General features: G+C 45.1%; 1 protein-coding gene across 1 annotated transcript; it reads right to left on the bottom strand.

The window, feature by feature from the left end:
- Positions 4,048–4,998, bottom strand: Olfr520 (olfactory receptor 520). Its single transcript, NM_147063.2, has one exon. It carries the CDS (start codon positions 4,996–4,998, stop codon positions 4,048–4,050), a length of 951 nt encoding a protein of 316 aa, NP_667274.2.
- Positions 4,999–23,819: the final 18,821 nt, after the last annotated feature.

The following is a 23,819-nucleotide window of genomic DNA, read 5'->3' as shown; positions in this document are numbered from 1 at the left end:
TCTTCTCAGAAGTTTTCCAGATGTGGGACAATATCCAGATGATGATTTGTGGACCAAGCTGTGCTTAAGTTAAAGGTGCTATCTTAATAAATTTATAGAAACTTTAGTTTCAAAATGCAACAGTCACATGGGACATAAATGCATTCACATTTATTTGCTGTTGTTACTGGGGTCTCCCCAGACAAGATAGCAATGCTGTGGGTCGGTAGAGGGCTCAGAAATAAACCAATTTGGAGACAGTTTCAGAGAACAGCATCTGCTTTATTGAACACGAGAAACTCCTTATGTAGTGGAAGCCTATCAACTGTGATTGGTTAGCACATTAGCTCGGAATGGATGGTGAGAGCTCATACTATAAGTGGTAGAGCTCTGGGGGAAAAAGAATTCCCCCAATACATATGTTACAGCTCTGAGGGGAAAGGGCTTCTGGCAGTTAGGAGCCAAGGAATACCACAAAGTCACACAGCACAACATGGCTAAAACCTCATCTAGATCAGCACTAAAATAACCCTAAAGACGGGAAAGTTGCCTAAACAGAAGCTCTGTTTTATAGATTTGTTTTGACATTAACCCCAAACAGAGCAACAGCATGATCTAATCCAGTGACTGCCACCATCCCCCATGTGGGGGCGGAGATACAGCTCTGAGCTCCAAATATCAAACAATATTCAGTGCCTTGGCATCATTGCGCCGGCAGGTCTTCACCACGTCTTCGGAAGAGAAGTTGCCGTGGAGATGAACTTCCCAGCCTTTCACAACAGATCATCTCCTGCCTCTTACATTCATTAGACGATGTTTGCTATTTGACAGTCTCTGGTGGTACAGAAAACCTCCCACGACCAGCCCCATGACATGCTGGAATGCAACACTCTGCTAAAGTTTCTTTTGTTGCTCTTTTGTCTCTCTTTAAAAGAAAACAAAACAAAACCCAGGCCCTTATGAGGCAGCCCAGGCTGGTCTGGAATTCCTGATCTCTGTTCTTCACCTTCCAAATGGTGGGATTACAGGGATTTCCACAGCACTCAGTCTAGACGTTTTCTTTTGGAAGCTGGCTACTCATTGTGTCAATGGTTTCCTTATCTTCATCTTTATCCCCCTACACAACTTCTTCTAAAAGTATCTTTTGCTTCATTCTCCACTTCAGAGTTATCCAAATAGCCACAAAGTTGGCCCCATAGCCTCCACAGCAGGCTGTCTTCGTCTTCTTCCTCATGACCACAAGACTAGGCACCGGCCCACAGTTTCAGGTGATTCCACAGAACAGCCAGCTACCTGATGCCACCTTACACTGCACAACAAACCTCATACAAGAGATTTATTGGGAAAGACAGGAAAGGGTGGCTGCCTCTGCTCAGGCAAGAAGTAGCATAGAACTGAGCAGGAGGCAAGCTTTATATAACAATGTTTCCTAGGGGCAGAGATTTCCTGGGAGGGAATTCCTAAGGTGGGGATTGGTGGGATTTCAAGTCCGAGTTTGCGTGGGCTCAGAGATTGGTAGGTTTTCAAACTCAGAAGCAATCTCGGATCCTTTATCCTACACATACCACTGGGGTCTCTATGGAGAGGGGGCGCACTAAAGTAGATGTGGACAGCTCAGATTCATCTACTGGCCAGCTGCTCAGCTCAAGGTACATCAGAATTCAGTGTTCTGGCTTCTAAGAATACTCCGGAGCATGGTGTGCACGCTTGTTATGTAGAAGCATAGTATGCCAAGCAGGCTTGCTGCCAGGTCATGCCTGCATTTTCTCCTATAATTATTGTCCATTCTGAGAGGTCACCACCTTAGCTCTTGGTCTAGACCCTGTGTTGCTCACCAGTCCTTTCTCCCTGTTCTTTCCAATATCCTAAATATCCTAATGAAGCCATTAGCCGTTGCTGTAGACTGGCATGCACCCACATCTCTTTGGACTTCACTTTTCAGGGGACTAAACCTAGATGGAAAATCAGAGAGCCTCTCGTGGAATCTGCCCATTGATAGCATCCATTTTCTTTGTAGGTGCCCTTCAGGACCCTCCGGCATAGGGTTGTAATGTCCTAGTTCATTTCTTTTAAAGCGTCAGCATACTTCAAAGAAAGATTTGTAATTTCTTCCCTGAAGTCCACTAAGGTTATTGATTCTAGAGATTTCCCAATGAGGCCATCGCTAAGCTGGTTAAAAACTATGAAATCCAAGAGAGTGGATATTACCAGAGTCTGAGCTGCCTCCTCATGCAACTTAAGGCTTCTGCGTCTGCTCGAGCCTAATATGACACGTATCCTACTTAATCATGTGATAGTTTTGCATGGGTCCCATTTTAAAGTTTTTGTGTTCAATTTAATAACAAAATCATAAGTGATAGCCGGAGGCCTATTAGATTTGAACTATGCCCTACAGCTTGTGTGTGAATTCTCAGCTCCTAGCTGATGTCGGTTGGGGGAAGTTCTAGAAGCTTCCTGTTTGGAGGAGGTAGCTCACTGCATGTGTGTCTTTGAAGGTTGTGCCTTGTATTGATCCTTTCATGTTTGCCCCTGCTTGGCTTCCTGTCTGCTAAGAGGTGAGCAGCCTCGTTTTCCTCCTATCCCCACTGCTGTGCTCTTCCGCCTAAGTGCACGGAGCAGAGTAGCCACAGAGTGATCCTTTGAAATCACGAGGAAGGGCTGGTGAGATGGCTCAGTGGGTAAGAGCACCCGACTGCTCTTCCGAAGGTCAGGAGTTCAAATCCCAGCAACCACATGGTGGCTCACAACCATCCATAACGAGATCTGAAGCCCTCTTCTGGAGTGTCTGAAGACAGCTACAGTGTACTTACATATAATAAATAAATAAATCTTTAAAAAAAAAAAAAAAAAAAAAAAAAAAGAAATCACGAGGAAGAGAAACCTGGCTTTCGTGCTGTTCTCTCCGCAATTTTGACCACAGTTATAAGAAAAGTGACTAATACAAGTGTAGAGGTTTTGCTCTACCTAAATATGACCACGTAGTTTTTAAACCTTTGGAATAGATTGGTGTGGGGACTTTGAAGAGTTTCGAGATGTGGATTAGAGAAACCATTGTGTGACAGAAGCTAAGCTTAATGGGTGATTTCTGCTCTTCCGCTGAGCTACATCCCCACTCACATGTCTATTCTTTGGTATTGTTTTTTTGATAGGATGTCTTTTTGCCAAGATTTTTTAAATCTTTGCATGTACATGATCTATGTGAATTTTCACGTTTCTCTGTATGGTTGCAGACATGCCCTTGGAGGCAGAGGACAATGGTCCCATGTCAGGCTTCACCTTCCACTTTGACATGGGAGCTTTTGTTTGCTGTGTGTGGCGTGTTCTAGGCTAGCTGGCCTGAGGAATTCGGCTGTCTCTACTTCTCATCTTGCTGTAGAAGCACTGAGACTACAAATGAGGGCTACACATCTGGACTTAGGTGGATTCTGGGGATCCAAACTCAGGCCCTCATGACTGATTGGCAAGTGCTTTAAACACTGGGCCATCTCTCTAGTTTCCAATTTTTAAAATATACTTTGCTTGGCTGCAGTGTGGTGGTGCACGCTTTTAATCACAACACTCAGGAGGCAGAGGCAGGTGGATCTCTGTGAGTTCAAGGCCACCCTGGTCCACAGAGTGAGTTCCAGGACACCCAGGGCTATACAGTGAAGCCCTGTCTCAAAAACAAACAAACAAAAAACCCAGAAATAACAATAAAACCTCACAAAAATACATACACACATACACACACACACACACACACACATTTCTTATACAGATTTTTTCTTTCTTGACTTGCAAATTTTTTTCTTTAGTAAATGTTTTTGAATTATCCAGTAGTGAAAATTTTAGACAAGCTTAGATTCTTATAAAAAATAAAGATTAACATTATCTCTTTCCACAGAGGAAAAGCCATGAACCAAGTTATGAAGATTATTATACAACATTACATTCATTAATTTGGCCATTTTGCAGTCATTACCCGGATTCTACTCCGAGCACTGGACCACTCTGAGTCTTTTTCTCTGAGCTAAACATAGCTAGTTGGAATCCTGGGGCCAGAGTTAGCTGCATTGAGAGGTCAAACATTCACATCATGCCTTTGAGATAAACAATTTTGGTAATGGCCACTTTGACATCTTTGTTCCTCAAAGTGTAGATGAGAGGGTTGAGGATTGGGGTGAGAATTGAATAGACCACATTCCCCATGATGTGGAAGTCCAAGGGCAGGTTAGCTCGGTAAGCCACATAGGCTATGGCAATGGACGAGTAGTAGGTGCCCACCACCAGGAGGTGGGAACTGCAGGTGGAGAAGGCTTTGGAACGCCCTTCCTTGGAGTTGATCCGAAGCACTGACGTCAGGATTCGCACATAGGAGAGGAGCACCAGGAGGAGGGGGAGGAAGGACACCACCATGGCAATACAGAAGCCCATGAGCGTCTGGGGAGTAGTGTCAGAACAAGAGGACTGGACCAGAGCCAGGTGGTCACAGAAGCAGTGGTAGATGTAGGCAATGTCATTATATACCATCTGAGAGGTCTTTACCACTGCTGGGACAGGCAGGAGGAGGGCGGTGATCCAGGCACTGGCTGCCAGTGCAGTGTTTGTCTGTGGGGTCATGTGGACGGGGTAGTGCAGAGGGCGGCAGATAGCCACATAGCGGTCATAGGCCATGACCACCAGGATGAAGGCTTCTGAGCAGGTAAAGCTTTGGAACAGATACATCTGCAATAAGCAGGCAGGGAAACTGAGGAAGCGGTCTCCCAGCAGGAGCAGGGACAGCATCTTCGGGACAGTGGTTGTGGTGAAGAGGATGTCTAGAGCCGAGAGGTTGATTAGGAAGAAGTACATGGGCTTGTGGAGGCTGCGCTCGGCCACCACAGCCACCAGGATCAGGGCGTTCCCCACCAGGATGAGCAGGTAGAACAGAAGGAAAAGAAAGAAGACAGGGAGGTAGAAGGGCTCTGGCAGGGAGGGAATGCCCACCAGGTAGAAGACGGTAGAGCCATCTACTGACCCATTGCAAGTTGTAGCCTCCATAGTGGAACAGAACCTGAGGTCTGGGTCATGGGTGGCTGGAACATCTGAAATCCAGAAAAGAAAAAAAAAAAGAACTCTGTCATAATGATTTCACAATATTTATTGTTAATTAATCTGAAAACAGTTATTTATAACTGACTCCAGAGGAGTGACAGTAGGCTGTGGGATTGGGTCCCACCCTCTGAGCCCCAGATCTGCCAAGTACCAATCATCAGTCTACCAAACTGAAGTTAGCTGACAACCCAAGTGAGGAAAGCAGGCCCAGATCCCAGGCTTTCCTGTGGGAAGGTCAGAGATAAGTGGCTGGTCATTGGATCACTATCACAAAGTGCTTTGGAAAGACAACCCCCCCCTCTACCCCCCAGACCTTATCTCAGACACCACACTACATGACTCAGCTTGTTGGGTCTCTGACATCAAGTTCTTCAGCCTGTGGCCTACTTTGCACACATTCACTGTTCCAGCACACAGCTTTGCAGGGACAGCTTTGTCCTAGGTTCTCGGTAGCATGTTGCAATTCACACACTCATCGGGCCTCCTTCTTTGTGCTCCTCGGCCTGGGACTCTTTTGACTGCATGCAGGCAGAGTATACTGAGCCTCTGCTCCTTAGTAGGATATAGTAGACCGTGGCAGCCCAGCACCCCACCGTCACAACTAGGAAAACCTGGATACGTGACATAAATCATCATTTTGTTGAGATGATGTAGGCTAGCCTGCCTTTGCATTCACCATGTAGCTGAGGCTGATCTTGAACTTCTGATCCTCCAGCCCCAGCTCAACAAGTGTTGAGATTACAGGCATGGACCATCACATTCTAAAAATCAAACTAAGAAGCACAGATGCAGTAAGGTGGAAGGAGTTGGACTTCCCCAGGCTGGGGGACCTTCCAGAGTGAAACTACAATCGCTGGCTTTTTGTTTTGTTTTTGTTTTTGCCTCAGAGTCATCTATTTGATTTGGCGACCATCACAGGCTGGCTTGAACTAGGCAGGGGAACTTGGATGTGAGAGAAAGCAGCAAGCTTTTGTCAATCAAAAGAGGCTTACAAAGTGGATTAGACAGTTAAAGTACTCTGATTGTACAACTAGTCTTTCCCATAAGTCATCTGGATTCTGGGGCTCTGCTAAGGACCTAGGGGGCTGTGCTTCACTAAGATCTCCCAGGAACCCTAGTACTTAAAAGCCCGTGAGAGAGGGCTTGCCTCGCATGTACACTGCTCTTCTCATTTTCCAATAATTTGAAGTTGCGTTGTGTTTATGTGGGAAAGAAGGATGTGGAGGTGGGTGGGAGGGACAGCTAAGGACCTCTCCCATACTCTCCAAAATGAAGCAAATCTCCCTGTCTGTCAGCACTGAGGTGGTAGAGAACCAGAACCCAGGAAAGGTTGGACTCTTACTGCGATTGAAGCAACCAAAAACCTAATTCCAATACCAATTAGCCTGAAGTGCTCAGCACCGGACTCTGCCTGCCTAAGAGAAGTGGGAAGTGTGTCTGGTGAGACATGAGCGTTATCCAAAAGTGTCCAGTGCATCTATAGTTATTAATGTTCAGCCCACAATAAAAGTTATTAGATAGGCAAAGTTGGGAGAATATGGCCAAAGGGGGAAATATACTGATATACAAATGATGTAAGGCTGGGGTATAGCCCCATGGGAGAGCATTCACTTAGCATGTACAAGGCTCTGGATTCAATTCCCAATATTGCAAAACAAAAGGAAGTAAAATGCAATAATAAGTCCATTAATTTAAAAGTCTAGATCCCTAAATGAGTAGATAGGGACATTAGTATGAATGATCATATTTTATAGAGGAAAATGTTTGTGAAATGACTAGAGAATTCCAACAGAAAATTGGTGTTTCTTAGGAAACACCCCAGAACTAAAGTTTCCAAGATTTGGAATCCGAATTTGATGACTACAGACAGGTGTACTTCATATGAACACCAGTAGTCAACCACAGGGTGAGGACAGAGCCTGACCTGCCCGCCCCAACCCTGTCTGTTGTCTTGCTTTCCTTGGGGAGTGTGGAAGCCCAGGTGTCGTGAGAGAAGGGATAGGGTAGGGCTTTCCCTTACTTTTTCTATTTCCATGGCTGACAGTGCCACTCTGTTGGTAATTCAGAGGATATCTGTCAATCTCTTAAATGTGAAGTGAAGATATGCCCACATCTCCATTAACAGTGAAGGCTGGTGACATGTTTTTCTGACCCTTTGCTATGTGAGCACTCTTGAAAGCATGTCTTGGATTCACCTCCACCAACAGAGCAGAAAAGCAAACAGCAGAGAATTAGCTCACACAGTGACCCAGCCTGCCTCTGCCTACTACCTCATTATCTACCGAGGAAGACATGTAAATCTCATTTCCCTCGATGTCATGAAAGGTCAAAGAAATTGCTGTTTATTGAATGCCATGGACTTGGATCAAATTGGGTCTGGAAGGACAGAAGTTCAAAGCCATCAAATCCACTCGTATCCTCTTCCCCTCCTTGGCTTCATGTGCTAAGCAACGTGACAGGTTGATGTCAAGACTCAAGGCCAGAAGTAGAGAAGCCAGCAAGCTCCTTGCGGAGATGGGTCTTGAACCCCAAATGTCCCAGCTCCCTATTCGGCCACCTGCAAGCCCTTCCTCTAACCCGGTAGTTCTGTGACACTATCCCAGATGTCTCCTCCTCCAAGAAGCTTTCCCAGCTCTGCTTGGCTCATGAAGTCCCCGTAGTAACCTCTGTGACCAATGCATTACTAATGTGTCTCTGGCTGCACCAGCCAGGAGCGCTTTCAGGGTGGTCATAGAGTCAAATATTTCTACTGACCGAGGCACCCCAGTCCTTCCCAGGAGCTGTCACTTGCAGACAGGAGACACCATGTGGCTTCTCCTTCAGCTTGCCTCACTCTGCTGGTGATCAGGAAGCAGCAACAAAGGAGCCATTAGTATAAAATCAATTCAATTGGTTTAGCCCACCCTTTCATCATACGGAAGGGAACACAGAATGAGGCTTCGAACTGGGCTGTGATTGTCCCAAGGTCACAGGGAAAATGGACTCTCAGTATCAGAAATAGACTACCAGCAGGTCTCAGTGGTCAGCCCCCTGGGGCCAGGGGTAAGTCTGCAATGAGCCTGGCTGCCCTACAGGCCTGGACCACCATGGAGCCTAACAAGTGAGGCTTTTGGGCTCACCCCAAAGCCAAAGCACTGGAAGTGGTAAGCTGTTGTTCCTGTGGAGTGTGTAAGAGCAATGACAAGGTCTGGGGGCTTTAGCCAAAGAGCAGCATGAAAATGCTTCTGAAAGAATTCGGTATTTGATACTGTATTTTAGAAAGCATTGGCCTTCTGTTATAGCATCAGTATTTTAGAAAGCATTGGCCTTGCGTTATAGCATCAGATTTCTTTCAGCTTTTATTCTGTAACCCAGAGAGAGGTAAGTGATGTTATTCTAAATTACAGTTTCAAAGGTATGTTGAATGCTTCCAGCTACTAAGGGTGTGAAGGGGCCTGGTAGGGTTTTTCCTGTTGGAATGCTCTAATAGTCCAAGAGTGAGCCAGAGAGAGGAAGAGGGGAGGCAGTCATCCAGATGTCCAGGCTGAGGCTGCGCTTTGCAGACAGCATCCCTATCACACAGCCCTGCCAGGGAGCGGTTGTGCTTCCTCAGCAAGTGAAGAAACCAAGAGTCAGAAGAGGTGAGGCCCTCACTCAAGCCACAGCAGGGGAGGCTGTTGCTATAGCCAGTCAGCCATGAAGATCTGAACCCACCTGGCAAACAAGAGTTCTGGAAGGTGGACCATCCAGCCTTCTGCCTTGAGTGCCGTGTTTGGGCCTCTGAACTCAGTCCTCACATCTGTAAAATAGGAGTTCAGAAAAGACCATCTCCTCTAATCCAATAAACATTTTTGAGGTCCTCTGTGCATCTGGCTGAAAAGGAGACTTAGAGGTGGCTCTCATGGCCCATGGTTCTAATGATATATATCAAGGACTGTCCTAGTTTGTGTGTGTGTGTGTGTGTGTGTGTGTGTGTGTGTGTGTGTGTGTGACCAATGGCCAATGCTTAGTGCTGCCCACAGTCACTCTCCTCACGTTTCTGAGGAAGGGTCTCTCACTGAGTCTGGAGCTCACTGACTCAGCTGTGCTGACTTCCCAGGGAGCTCTGGCGATGTAGCTGTCATTCCTGCTCTTCCTCTAGCACTGGGGTTGTAGCCGAGTGTCTGGGCATTACCATGCCCTGTTTTTATGTGACTTCTGGGGATCTGAACTCAGGTCCTCAAGCTTGCACTGCAAACACTTTACTGATAACGATTTCCCCAGGCCAGGTTCTGGTTTTAGTCCCCAACTGCAAGCTTGATTCTCCAGGGCCTGGGGCAGTGCACTTCACTGAAATGCACTTCACTCCACACAAGCTCTCACAAGGCTGATTGTGCTGTTCCCACTGAAGATCTAGGTGTGTGTGAGACTGGGAATGTAAGTATGGTAGCTTCCAGCTTAGACCTGGTTTTTATCTTGTCTCCACTAGCCTTCCCCTCTCTGATTTGAAATTTCCCCACCATGACTCTGAATGTTGAAAGATGTTTCTGGTAAGTAACTCCAGGTCTCTAGTGTCAGGAGCTTTGCCTCTTGGCAAGTCCCTTCTCCCAGATCTTTAGTCACCTACAATCTCTGATTGGCCTGCCACTGTGTCTGATCCAGGGTCAGTCATGCAGACCAGCTTATGTGACTCCAGGAACCAGGATATCCACACATAAGGTGGGTGTCCCCAGACTGCACTATGGCCCTGCAAGTTCCCAGTGCCCTTGACCTTATCTTCCACCCTAGCCATTGCCTGCTTCTGCATCCTCCATCCCCAGCCATCTTACCTGTCAGATCTGGTCTATCTAGTGATCTATAGAGGCATCACACCTGGAGTTAGTAGAAAGAGCCAGAGAGGGGTTGAGCCATGGTTCATTAAACCCTCATCTCCTCCCTGGAGTCAGGCCCTCTGGGACTCTTCCTTCAAGCTGCCTCTTGGGACCACAGAGCTGGCAGTCAGACAACAACTCTGTGGAGTAAAGTAGAAGTCCTGGCTCTGAGGTTTGTTGATAATGAAAATGGCATCATTAACAAGCCTCATGGGTTCCAGACTCCATCGCCTGAAACAGTTACGTTCTTAATTTCCCATCTCAATTTCACAACCACCAGGGAAGACTTCAAGACTGTCTGACCCAGAGGAAGGAGTTGATGGTGGTTGTCTCACGGCCCAAGCCTTTAAAGATGGACAGCAGAACTACAGAAGCGGAGTAACGCATGCAGGAGTACAGAGTGCCAAGGTCAGGATTTGGACCAAGGCTCCAATTCTGGACCAGCAACTTAGTAGTCTGTCTTCTATAGCTGAGACCTGAGTCTCACTGATGCCCCAAGTCAATGATTTCATGACTGAAATCATATTGGATTTTACATTGGATTCCCTTAACTGGTGTCACATAGAGTTGTGAGCTGTCATGTGGTGCTGGGAATAGAAGCCAGGTCATGCAGAAGAGCATCCATGCTCTTAACTTCTGAGCCATCCTCCACCCTGTCCTCATTGTAGACTAATCAGTATGGTGCTTTGTTAAATGAAAACTCTCTTTTCACAGTCCCATCTCTGTCCTTCCTCCAAGGCAAATCACCTTTGGACTTAGGTTTCTTCCAGACTTTTCTAGGGATTTTTGTGCCCGTTGTCTTTCTTTTATCATAAATTAAATCAACTTGGACATACCACGTAACAAACCTTCCCTTATATTAAGGCTTGGAGGGTTTTTTTTTTATACTTATTTTAAGTTTTCATTAGATTTTTTTAGTTATCATACAAAGTAATGAGTTGGTCATGAAACCTCACACATGTATGTCATACTCCTTTGCTCATAGTTACCCATCACCATCTGCTGTGCCCCTCTCACTGGTTGCTCTCCTTCCTCCAAATGTCCCTTCTCTGCTTTCATGGCAGAGGTATAAATGCGCTTCTGCATGAAAGAGAACGTGTACACACATGAGCCATGTCTTCCCTTTGTTCTCAGCTACTCTCCCCACTTACTGCTCCTCCTCTACCCAACCAACCAGTCCCCTTTTTACTTTCATGACATTTACATATGCATTGATATTTAAATTTTAATTTTTATATAAGAAAAAGTATACTTGTTTGAGTCTGGCTTTTTTACTTAAGCTGATGAACTTCATCTTCACCATTTTCCTTTTGGCGGTGGTGTTTGGTTTTGGGTGTTTTGTTTTTTGAGCCAGGGTCTTTCTGCTTTATCCTGGCTGTTATGGAACTCACTCTGTAGACCAGGCTAGCCTCAAACTCAGACATCCACCTGCCTCTGCCTCCCAAGTGCTGGAATTTAAGGCATGCACCACTGTGGAATCTTCATCCATTTTCCTTAAATTGTATAATTTCATTTGTTATTTATCATCATCATATAAAACTTAAGTGTATATGTATACCACATTTTCTCATCTACTTATGGGCCTCTTGGCCAATTCCATATTCTAGCTTTTGTAAATAGTGCTTCAATAAACATGGACACACAGTTTTCTCCATGGTGTGGGGGTTTAGATTACTTTGGGTACACAGCACAGGTAGGCTCTATGGTGGTTCTATTTTTAGTTTTTTTTTTTCAGGAATTTCCTTTCTAATTACTATATTAGCTACAGTAATTTCTATTCCTATCATCAATGTACAACGATTCCTTTCCCTGTATTCTTATCAGCACGGTTTTTGTTGTTTGATTTCTTCTTGTTTTTATTTAGTGTGTATATGCACACACACAGAGGCATTTGTGTGCATGTGCTATGGCATGTATTGGTACTCTCCTTCTCCAGGTTTCAGAGATTGAGCCTGTGTGGTTGGGCTTGTATGGCAATCATTTTTGCAGGATGAGCCATCTTGTTGGCTTCTGGATGATCGTTCTGACAGATGAGATGATGGGTTTCCCGTGCCGTTTGGTCTGTATCTCCTTGATAGCTAGAAATGTTGAACCTATTTTTATCTGTACTTCCACTTTTAAGAACTGTCTGTTTAATACACTTGTCCATTTCTTATTGAATTATTTGAGGATATTTGATTCTTTAATCTTTTATAGATGCTAGCTAGCTCTTGACTATGGGCATGTACAGCTGGCAGAAATCTTTCCCATTCAGAAACCTCTTTGCTCCACCAACACTTCCCTTTTCTGTCTTTTCATGCAGTCTCTCTTGCAAATTCTTGCTGTTACTTCTCAATATTAGAATCATTTTCAGAAAGTCTTTGCTTATTCCTGGACCTTGAAGCTTTTTCTCTAGTGGCTTCAGGACCTCAAGTCTTCCACTGAAATCTTCAATTCTTTTTAAATTGAGTTTTGTATGAAGTGAGAGGTAGAAATTTAATTCCATTCTTTTAGATGTGAACACCATGTTTTTCCTCTACTATTTGTTGAACAGGAAATGTTTTTCCCATGTGTGTTTCTGGCTCTCTTGTAGAAAACCAGAGAGCTTCTATTCATTTGGTCTGTTGGTGTACATCCTTTTCCTTTCTCTCTGCGTGTCTTTGCTAGTGAGGTGTGTTCCTTCTAGACAACAAACAGGTCTTTTCTTTTAAATCCAGTCTCCTAATCTGCATTTTTCAACCAAGTATTAAGATTCTTTGTATTGAGCATTATTGCTGAGAAAGATTCACCTGTAATTCTGTTGATTGTCTCATTTCCTTGCACGAGTAGAATGTTGTTTCTTCTTTTCCTCTTCATGTCAAACCTATGCCCTGTTGATTTAGACTCTTCTCCCTCTGCCATACTTTTTTTTAATTATAATTTATTTTTAAAGACATCTATTTTTATCTTCTACACACGAGAGTTTTGCCTGCATGTATGTACATATACCGCATGCATGCCTGGTGCCTGTATAGACCAGAAAAGGGCACTGGATCTCTATTGCTCATGCACAGGCAAACACACCTGTGCACTTGCATGGACCACATACACTGAATAAGCAGGAGCTGCAAATATTGCCTTATTCTGTACACAGTAACTCTTGCTTCCGTGAAGAGACTCTTGGGTTTGAGATAAATTCATTCACACAACTTTTTGTTTTGGTGTCATAAAGGTAAATATTGAGCCTATTTCAGGAGAGTTTTAGTTACCATCAAGTTAAAAATAATTTCACAGATTTACCAGAGTGACTGATGATTCTCTCGATCTGTTTTTTGTTTCTCAGACACTACCACAGAGATTCTTGGTAAGCAATAGAAAGCTACCACTCAACAGCACAAGAAGACCTGGAGGCTATTTAGTATGATTTACTGAAACTAGAAAAATAACATAGACTGGAAGATCCCACAAGGAGGCAGCAGTAGAAAACAAATAAACAAAAACAAAGGTTTCTACTCCCCTTTAAAAGGTTTCTTATTTTATTGTCTTTCATGATATAGTAAAAACATTAGAAATAATTTTTTTGTGTAAAAAGTCAACATCTTAAGACCTACTGTTGTTAGATTCTGAAGCAGCTTAAAGAAGGCAGAGTAGCCCAGAGACTGATCCCAACAGACTGCGGTGTTTGCTTCCAACATCGGGGCAGACACAGTAGGAAAGGGTGTCTGCCAAAGGGAAGGGGCTACATTCTGGATTTATATGTGAGATTTGAGAGACAGGAAGTTAATTAAGCAGCTTCAGGGAGCTATGTTCCAGTCCAGTTTCTCTCCTGGAGTTGATTGTCCAGACAGGGCTGTTTTATCTTTAGAAACTATCTTCCCCAGCTCTCTGTATGCAGGTCATACCGGGTGACCTGCACATATGGTGGTGATGGGGAAGCGTCTATAGTGTCAACATAGGGCCTTGATCACGGTCTGGAAGAGTTTGTTCACAGTTTATTCTAAACACTATTATAAAATTATGAGTTGAAATAGGATTTGTTCTATTCCTTCTAAGAATAAAACTGCTCTCGTTTCTAGGAAATGACAGGCTACAGCCATAACAGCAGTCATCAGAGCTTGTTTGAAACTTTTTGAATTATTCAATGATGGCTCCCTGCAAGCATACATACTTCTCAAAAGCTGATCATGCAAACCATTCCAGTTGAGTAAATATTTCTGCAGCTGGAACCAAATCAGTCCCTCTCCTACCTGGAAGGCCCACCAGCTCCTGGTCTAAATATGGAGCTTACAACATAGTCTCACATACTATGACCCTCGTGTCCAGGGGTAGGAACTAGATTCTTAGGGCCTTGACCTAATCAATAGATTAGTTCCTTTTGAGAGATGGCAATGAATAAGAAGTGGGGCCTAACTGAAGTTATCCATGGAAGCCTGTTCTTATGGCTTACCTTAGCTGCTTCCTGTAACTCTCTTCTCTTTCCCTTCTCCCACTCCCTCTTTCATTGTGCTTTCTATGTCTCTGTCTGTCTCTGTCTCTCCCTGTCTCTCTTCCCTCCCTACTTACATTCTGCCATGAACCTTCCATTCAAGCATGGGGAGCTAATGAATTATGAACCATTCATAGTTCACTCATTCCTTACAATGTTTCTGCTGGGTGTTTCTGTCACCACTGTGGGAGCAGTAACTAATACACCTCATTTCCACAGCCCTGTGCACTCAGAAGCAGACTGTGCCACACAGCATAGCATCCTGTGTGTAAGCTACTGTCCATGATCCACTTCCTGTTGCTGAGAAAAAAAAAAAACCCTGACACAAAGCAACTTAGGGGAGGAAGGGTTTGTTCTAGTTCACAGTTGTCTTCAGTCCATTGCTTTGAGAAAGTCAAATTAACAGAAACATTTTTTTCTTCTTCCTCTCCGTTTATTTTACAGTGAGGACAGAACTTTGGAATCCACAGTTGTCAGAGTCATTAGCCCTGGAGAGCAGAGTGATGGTGGGCTGGGGTTCCCGGAGACTTCCTCCTCTCTGGTGCAGAAGGAGCTCCTGTGAGAGGCTCTGGAGCTCATCACATAGCAGCTGGCACACCTCCTCAGAGGTGAGGATAGCGCTTTTGTTTTGATGATGTGATGCAGGGTCCTTCATCCTGGTCTTTCACAGGTTGCAATCCATCTGTTTTCAACGAGGATCACTGCTGTGTGTGGTCCAGTCAGTCAGTCTCCTGTATCCATGCTCTCTACCTCTTGGAATCAACCAACAAGCAGCTATTCATGTCTAGTCAATAGCAGAGAGAGCATGAGTGTATATATTCATACTACTCAGCTTGCTTCCTCCATCCCTACATAGTCCAGGACCCAAACTCAGGGAATGGTGTCACCCACAGTGGGCTGGGTCTTCCTACATCAATTACTGTGATGAAGACAATTCCCCACAGCTATACCCACAGGCCAAACTGAGCTATAAAATCTCTCACTGAGCTGTTCTTCTTGGGAGAGTCTAGATTGTATCAAGTTGACCTTAAGACCAATGAGCACAAATAGTGATAAATCCAGCCTTGTTTCAGACACTGAATAATGGTTCACATTTCTTATGTTATATATATATATACTCAATAGTAGTGTCTCTGTTTCACTTTTTATTGTAATAGTCTCTTTTCTTTCTCCCTTGGTTAGTCTATCTAAATGTTGATGTATCCAAATAGCCACCTCAGGCTTTGTTTCCTGTTTTATTTTAATTCTCTGTTTCATGTATCCCTAATTTTTATGGTGAGTTGATTGTTGTATATTTGGGTTTAGCTTGCTCTGTCTTTCTAATTTCTTAGAGTTAAGAGTCAAGCCACTTGTTTTTTTCCCTTTAGTGTAAGCATGTCTTTCTCTGAATCCCACAAGTCTTGGCAAACTGTTCTCATTTCTTGCTCGTGTCCGACTTGCCAGCAAGAACAATGCTGCAACAGGATTCTTCTGCACACGTTTATTGGGAGAGCTTGATTGCAGAGGCGAAGAGACCCCAAGCCCAGAACTGGTGCTGCTTATATAGGCCTAGGAGAGGCGTGTCTCACACCTGGATTGGTTGTGTGTGGGTTATGCTTACCACCTCATTTGCATGCCTACATCTGATTGGTTAACTTCTCTCTCATCTGATTGGTTAACTTCTCTCTCATCTGATTGGTTAACTTGTCTCTCAACTGATTGATTAACTTGTCTCTCATCTGATTGGTTAATTTTGGTTAATTCTCAAAACCTCATCTTGGCAGAAAAAATTTTACTGCCTATGTATGTGTGGTGGCCAGTGATAGCCAGCGTCACCCTGCAACGGCACATGTGGCTTCCCACACTCATTTTCATTCTCCTTAAAATAGTCTCTGGTTTTTTGTTTTTTTTTTTTTTTGTGATTTCTTCTTTGATCTATCAATTGTTTAGGACTTCGTTGTCCAATGCCCACATTTGAGGATGCAGCATCCAATGACTGAGGTTTTATAACTTTGATGATACTGTTTAAGCCTGACGGCATACACATGTGTAGTCACAGCTACTTAGGAGCAGAGCCAGGAGCTCCATGAGTCCATGGCCAGCCAGAGAGTCATCATCTCAAAAAAATAAACAAACAAAATCCCACCACCAACAAACAAAACAAAACAAGCAAGCAAGCAAACAAACAAAAAACCAAACAACCCCCTAAGAAAAAAACCAAAAACCAAAAACCCTCAGAAACACTGAACAGGTTGTTTAAAACATGTTTCTCAAAACCAAAAAGGGTGTTTGAAGTAATGAAATTTTCAAAGGAGAAACAAGATTTTACTAGATACAAATCTGGGAGTGTATTATGGAGAAACAAAGAAGAGAGCAAAAATTAAAGTGAATCATACTATTTGAAATAAAAAGAGAAAACACAAAATGAGAATTTGATATTTTTATTTGCTACTGAGAACATACACTGAAGAAATGGAATCGCTACAGACATCATCTTTGTAATCGAGCAAAGCCTCGGAACTTCAAAATGACTGCATTAATGAGGCAAAAGACCTGAGCCAATCAATTAGTTTACAAGAGGAAATGTCTCTTCTTGGCTAACAGTTTCAGAGGCATTGCTAGGATAGCGTGGGATGGAGGAGGTGGGAGCTGGCTGGAGCTGTGGCACAACTGTGCTGACTAAACAGCAGGCACAGTGTGAAGGGCATTCCTGCCAGCCCTCGGTCACTCTCTGCTTCCTGGCTTCCTTAGGCTTCGAAGCTTTGCTCCAGCATGTCTGCCTCTCCCTCCCCAATGATGGTCCACCACACAATAGTCTCATTACAATGGAGCCAGCTGATCAGAAACATCTGAAACTGTGAGTTGAAATAGATCTTCCTGCCTTTTAACCTGTTTCCTTCAGGCATTTATCACAGAGATGGAATGTCTGGCATAGAATAAGTGCAGTCACATATCTCACAGTGATATGAGATAGCCATGATTGGACTATGGGGACCACAGTCTTTAATCCAGTTTATTATAAACACACACAGACAGACACAGACACGCAGACACACAGATACACAGACACACAGACACAGAAACATACAGACACACACACACAATGTCCATGTATGTAATATTCATTCTATCAACTCTGTTCCTTTAGAACCCTAGTTAATGAGAGGTTTTAGAGATGTGCCCTTGGTCTCTTCCTCTGCTTTCTCTTCTACCCCCTCCCTCCTTCTTTCTGAGATGAGGTTTCACATAGCCCAGGCTATTCTAGAACTCACTATGTAGCTGAGGATAACCTTGAATTCCTGATCCTCCAGTTTTCCACCTCCCAAATTCTAGGATTGAAAGAGTGTATTGTCACACTTGACTCCTGTCTTAGACAATATTCTATTGTTGTGAAGTGACACCATGATCATGGCAACTCTTATAAGGAAAACATTTCATTGGAACTACATTCAGAAGTTTAGTCTCAGAAGAGCTGAGACTCGGCCTGGCATGAGCTTCTTGAAACCTCAAAGCCCATCCCCAGTGGCACACTTCCTCCCACAAGGCCACATCTCCTAATCCATTCAAATAATGCTACTCCCTGGTGACCAAGTATTCAAAACTTTGGTTGAGTTTTTTTGGGGGTTGTTTGTTTGTTTGTTTGTTATTTGTTTGTTTGTTTGTTTGTTTGTTTTTCAAGACAGGGTTTCTCTGTGCAGTCCTGGCTGTCTTGGAACTCACTCTGTAGACCAGGCTAGCCTCAAACTCAGAAATCTGCCTGCCTCTGCCTCCCAAGTGCTGAGATTAAAGGCATGCGCCACCACGCCCGGCTATTCAAAAATTTGACCTGTGGGCACCATTCTCATTCAAACCACCACAGCTCCTCTCTTCTTTTCAGCCACAAAGTGAACAATTTTTCTTCTTTATGTGACCATATATGTTGTTGTAGACCCAGAGCAATCAGGTGAACCTATTATGGAACTGAGGCAATCACCAAGGCTGGGGTTCGGACATAGAGCATCACAGGAGGAGATGAGGGGAGGAAGGACATCATTGTGGTGATATAAAGCACATGAGGTCTAGAAAGTTCCTACGTAGGAGGCCCAGGCCAGGGCAAAGAGGTCACAGAAGCAGTGGTGGATGTAGGTGACATTAACCATACTATCTGGGAACCCGTGAGAATTCCAGGGTGGACAAGCAGAGGATGAGGATCTGGGCATGGCTTCCAGTGCAGTGTTGGTTTGTAGGGTCATATGGATACCAGAGAATCACAAATCAGTCATGGGCCATGGCAACCAGAAGAAAGGCAGAAGAAACTGTGTGATGAATCTATATGCAGGTGTGCCAGAAGAAGTGGACCCCAAGCATGGCCCAGTGTCTTTAGGGAACAACTTTAGCAGAGAATGTCTCGCTTCAAGAAGCTGATGTTAAAGAGTTATGTAGGTGTCTTAGGGTTTCCATTGCTTCAACAAAACATCATGACCAAAAAGCAAGTTGGGTAGGAAAGGGTTTATTCTGCTTACATTTCCTATTGCTGTTCATCAACAAAGGAAGTTGGGATAGGAAAACAAACAGGACAGGAATCTGGAGGCAGGAGCTGATGCAGAGGTCATGGAGGGGTGCTGCTTGCTCAGCCTACTTTCTTATAGGACCTAGGAACATCAGCCCAGGGATGATGCCACTCACAATGGGCTGGCCCCTCTCCTATCAATCACTAATGTTAAACTGACTTACAGTTGGATCTTATGGAGGCATCTTCTCAACTGAGGTTCCCTCCACTCAGATAGCTCTAGTTTGTGTGTCAAGTTGACATAAGTCCAGCCAGTACAGTGGGATGCTGAACTGGGCTCTATGATCAAGATCAAGCATTACTTACCAGGGAGAACAGGTTGATAAGGAACAAGTAGTCAGGGCTTGGTGGCACTTGCCTGTGATCCCAGTGTTTGGGAAGCTGAGGCAGGAGGACAGCAGGTAGGGTGAGTTACGAGTCCTCTGTCTGTTACAGTTCTGCTGTGTGTGAGCTCTTTCATAGCTGTGATCAAGAACAGCTCAGAGAGTTTGTTGGGGCCAGCAGTCTCAGGGTGTTAGCTGGGACCTTTGGTACTTAAATAGGGCAACATGGTGGTCGGAGCACAAGGCTTCAGTTCTTCATGGAGGACCAGAAGCACAGCAGACACAGTGGGCCATGTACAATCTCTAAGGTCCCCTCCTAGTCACCTACTTTCTTCATCTAGACCCCTCCTCCTAAAATAACACCACTAGCCCATGACCAAGCATTGCGGAAGTGACCCTTTGGTCACAGTCAACCCATAACAGCCTTCCATAGTGTGTCAGCGCTGGGTGTCAGTAGGTAGAACTAGGAAGCAACTAGAGATGCTTGAAGGCTTTGAGTAGAATATGCATTGGGGTTTTTTGTTTGTTTGTTTGTTTTGTCAGCCATCATTGTTATCCCAACATTTTCTTTGTGTGTGATGGTATGTGGTGTGTGTGTGTGTGTGTGTGTGTGTGTGTGTGTGTGTGTGTGTGTGTGTGATGTAGTTTACTCTGAGCTCTCTGCCTCTCTGTCTCCCTCTCGGTCTCTTTCTCTCTCTAATTTTTCAAGACAGGATTTTTCTGTGTGGCCTTGGAACTTGCTCTGTAGACCAGGCTGGCCTTGAATTCACAGAGATCTGCCTGCCTCTGCCTCCCATGTGCTGGAATTAAAGGTTTGAGCTGCCACTACCTGGCAGTATCTGAGGTCTTCTTAACCATACCTATGCTCCCAGAGGAAGTAGACCAGCCTCAGTAAGGTCTCCACTCAGGAGCTATAAAGGGCGGCTGACACATTCCCCTCTGCTCAGCAATGGATTCCATTTCTCTTGTGATCTAACTTTCCTCTCCCTCCATCTGGGTGGGAAGATGCCAGCCTGGCCTTTACATTGGTCTTGTTCTTTTGGCAGCTGTGCAGGCCAGGTGATGCTGGCATGGACACTGCTCCTTCCTCTTCAGTGATGTTTGAGGAGTTCCATGGATTCTCCAGCACCACCTCCAGCTTCCTCTCTCTTCTGATGAAGCCTTTCCAGTGTAAGAGTAGAAATAGTGCTGCAGAGTTGTGTCTGTGCCCTCTCTCATGACTGTAGACATCAGACTGTGACAGGATGGCATAGATGTGTCACCTCCCAGTCAGAGTCGGTTCAATGTCAGATCTTGTCCAGTAACCAGATTTCCCCGCTATGACACTGGCTCCTTCTCCAACAAGCCAGTCTGCCTGAACAACTTAGACACTCTCTGGTGTCTACCCAGAGAGAAATGAGGCCGAAGGTTTTATTTTTTTCTCAGTTTCTTAGGCTGGTACCCGAGACAGGTATAAATTTCAGTTTTACTCTGAGAGAATTTAAAACAGGTTCAGATGGCCTGGGTGATAAAGAGATGCTCTAAATAGTTAGAAAAAAAATGTTCTCAAATGTGACTTAAAGAAGAGAGAGACTAGTCACATCTTCCTGAAGAAAAGTCCTGGCAGCTGCTCCGCATCTGGAGGGTAAATGCCTGGCGACTGCAGCCTAGGTCACCGTGAACCTGTGGCAATATTTTTGATTGATGAGTTCGTTGATAAAAATACCTGACGTGAGTTTAGCTGAGTTCTTCCCCAGCAGACCAGTGGACAGAGATGTTGCATTTTTAAAAAAAATTTTTCTTTTTTCTTTTCTCATCCCAGTAAACACAAATTGGTACCTTCTCCAAAAGTTGCAACAATTCTGAAAAGTGACTCCCACCGACTGGAACCGTGTGCCAAGTTTTCTGGAAGATTCTGGAACACCAGAGCCAGGGTTTTGGTTCGGTTTTCTTAAGCAAGCAGTTTTCCCTCTGCCCAGCCAACTCCTCCCCACCCCCACCCCCCTGCCACCACCTTTTCCCAATAAAAATGGTGCAGAGAAGGGAGTGACTTGGTTGAGGTCACACAGGCAGTTGGTGGCAGATAAATCAGAAGCCTTTTGCCTGTCCTGTCTCCCTGAGGCCCACCGTGGAAGAGGCACCGATGCCCACATAGCTGAGGATTGCTGTGCTTTCATGTCTCTCACCGTCCTTGGGGGTTCTGGACTCCTATAGTCTCCTATAAAGCCAGTCTGTCGGTGGTGCTCAGGCCTCTAACTTCCCACAGCAGAGATTGGGCAGTGCTGTCTTAATGACTTCAGGGCGGTGTGGCAGTTCTGCTGTAGAACTGGCGGCCACTAAACTCTGTAGAGAGCCTCTGGTCCAGATCCCTTGTTGCCAAATGGATGGGGAGGCCCCCAAGGGCTAAGACACTTGGTGGGCAACTTCAGAAAAGAGCCAGGCACCTGAAATAAATCAGAGCAGGCAAGAGCCACCTCCTCCTGTGTCCAGATTCCTCACTTTTTGCCTCCCCAGTCATGTTCTCCCAGAGCTGGCTCCCTCCTTGGACTATATATACACTCAGCTCTGGACACATTATTTTGTTTATGTGTACGTCTTTTGCCTGCATGTATATATGTGTACCGTGTGAATACCTGGGCCCAGGCAGACTAGACGAAGCCATTAGATTCCCTGGAACTGGAATTATGGATGGTTGCGCACCATCATTTAGATGCTGTGTAACTAAGCCTGAGTCCTCTGCCAGGGTAACAAACTCTGAGACATCTCTTCAGCCCTAGAGAATTTTAATTCTAGCTTTCCTGCTTGGGACCTCTGTAGCTTGTCCCAGGGCAGCCCCAATCCAGGATGCTGTAGCTGACTCTTCCATCCAGTGCTGACTCATCACAAATGGCCAGCTTAGGGTGGAGCCAGACACCATCAGTCTCCTAAGCGCTAACCCTAGTGGCTCCGGGATTTGGGCCACTAGGGATCGCTTTTCCTGAGGCTCTGGTTTGTTTTGGGGGCATTCTCGGGTGGCTTGTTAGCTGCCACTCCTGGGCCCTGTGAGAAGTAGAACAACAAGATTAAGGGGTACACTGGGGTACAATGTTGTGTCCTCTGGGGCTCCCCCACCCACGGAGCAATGCTGGTATCATTACCTAAGGGCACCGTAGGTCTGAAGTCCCACGTTTGTAATTCTCTGTGTAGCATCCATGTCACACAGTGATGCAATGGGGAACAGTGAGAGAATTCATTCTGTAAAGTGCCTGTGCCCTCAGCCTGGGAGGACCCCTGGGTGAAGGGTCAAGTGTGACAGCATAGAGGGTCACTTGGTCCCCGGGGCTACAGTTTCTTTCACTCACTTTCCTGTTCTCTCTTGTCCACCCCTGCTCTCTCTTGGCTATGGTATGAGTAAGTTCAGCTTCTGCCAGGGAGCCCTCCATGACTTCACCTTCTCCAGCTGCCAGTGAACTTTCTCCCTGGAGTAACCAGGCCCAGCTGTAAATGCTGCCATTTTAAGTCTTAGAGAACTCTGGTCCTCAATCATGCTGTCCCAAGAGAAGCTGGCTTGGTCATGAACTGGCAGTGGAATGGAGTGGTTAGTGTCAAACCTGGCACCCTAGCCACTGTGATCTGTGCTCTGGAGGGCCCGGCAGAGGGAACAGCACAGGGTGGCCCTGGAAGAGCTGATAATGGAAGACTTCAATATGATGTGTTTGGGCTTAGATGGAAAGACAGACAATATGGACATTGAGTGAGACAAGGTACATGGTAGTGGGCAGCAGGCAGTCTAAGTGAGATGAAGGTTTTAGAAAAAGATGATGAGGGCTGGCTTAATGATTAACAGCACTGGCTGCTCTTCCAGAGGTCCTGAGTTCAAGTCCCTGCAACCACACGGTAACTCACAAGTATTTATAATGGAATCAGATGCCCTTTTCTGTCTGATGCCCTCTTCTCTCATGCAGGCATACATGCAGATAGAGCACTCATACACATAAACAAACAAACAAACAAACAAATAAATAAATGAAAATTATGGTGAGTTAAGCTTAGGACACATTGCATTTGACAAGCCTGAGGGATATCCACAGGGAGGCTCCGGATCTTGAACTCAGGAGAGAGCACTGCAGTGCAGATAGAAACTGGGAAGGCTAGAACCTTGGGGAAGCCAACTTGAGGTTGAGACAAGGAAACACACAACAGTGAGAAACACTGCACAGAGAGGATGTTGTAAGTGCCAATGAACAGCTGTGCTAACAACATTGCATAATACAGACAGACAACCATGGTGGCACACAGTTGTAGTCCCAATACTGAGGAAGCTGACTCAAGAGGGTTTGGAGTTCAAAGTCAGCCTGGCTACATACCAAGACCCTTAACCACCAACCAATCAATAAGCAAAACACTACTAGTGATGGGCCCAGAAAGTCGGAATCTGAATGTGCTTGTGAGATTCAGCAGAGAGGTCCCTGGTGACTTCAGCATGTGTGGGTACAGTAGAACAGAAGCCGCGAAGGCTCATCAAGTGAAGAGAGGGAGGGTAGGCAATAGCTTCCAGATGTTTGGCTGGGAAGGTAAGTATCTGGCTGGATCAGAAGTATCTAAATATATTCCAGCTACTCTATCAAAAGACTTCAACCAAGGGAATGGACAGGTGACAGATCTGCGGTGTTTGAGGTCAAGAT

This window comes from Mus musculus, chromosome 7 (assembly GCF_000001635.26).
Source record: "Mus musculus strain C57BL/6J chromosome 7, GRCm38.p6 C57BL/6J".
Classification (NCBI taxonomy): Eukaryota; Metazoa; Chordata; class Mammalia; order Rodentia; family Muridae; genus Mus; species Mus musculus.
This window is presented reverse-complemented; position numbering and strand designations above follow the sequence as displayed.

Coding starts and splice junctions, on each gene's coding strand:
- Olfr520 (NM_147063.2), bottom strand. CDS start 4,998: ATGGAGGCTACAACTTGCAATGGGTCAGTAGATGGCTCTACCGTCTTC.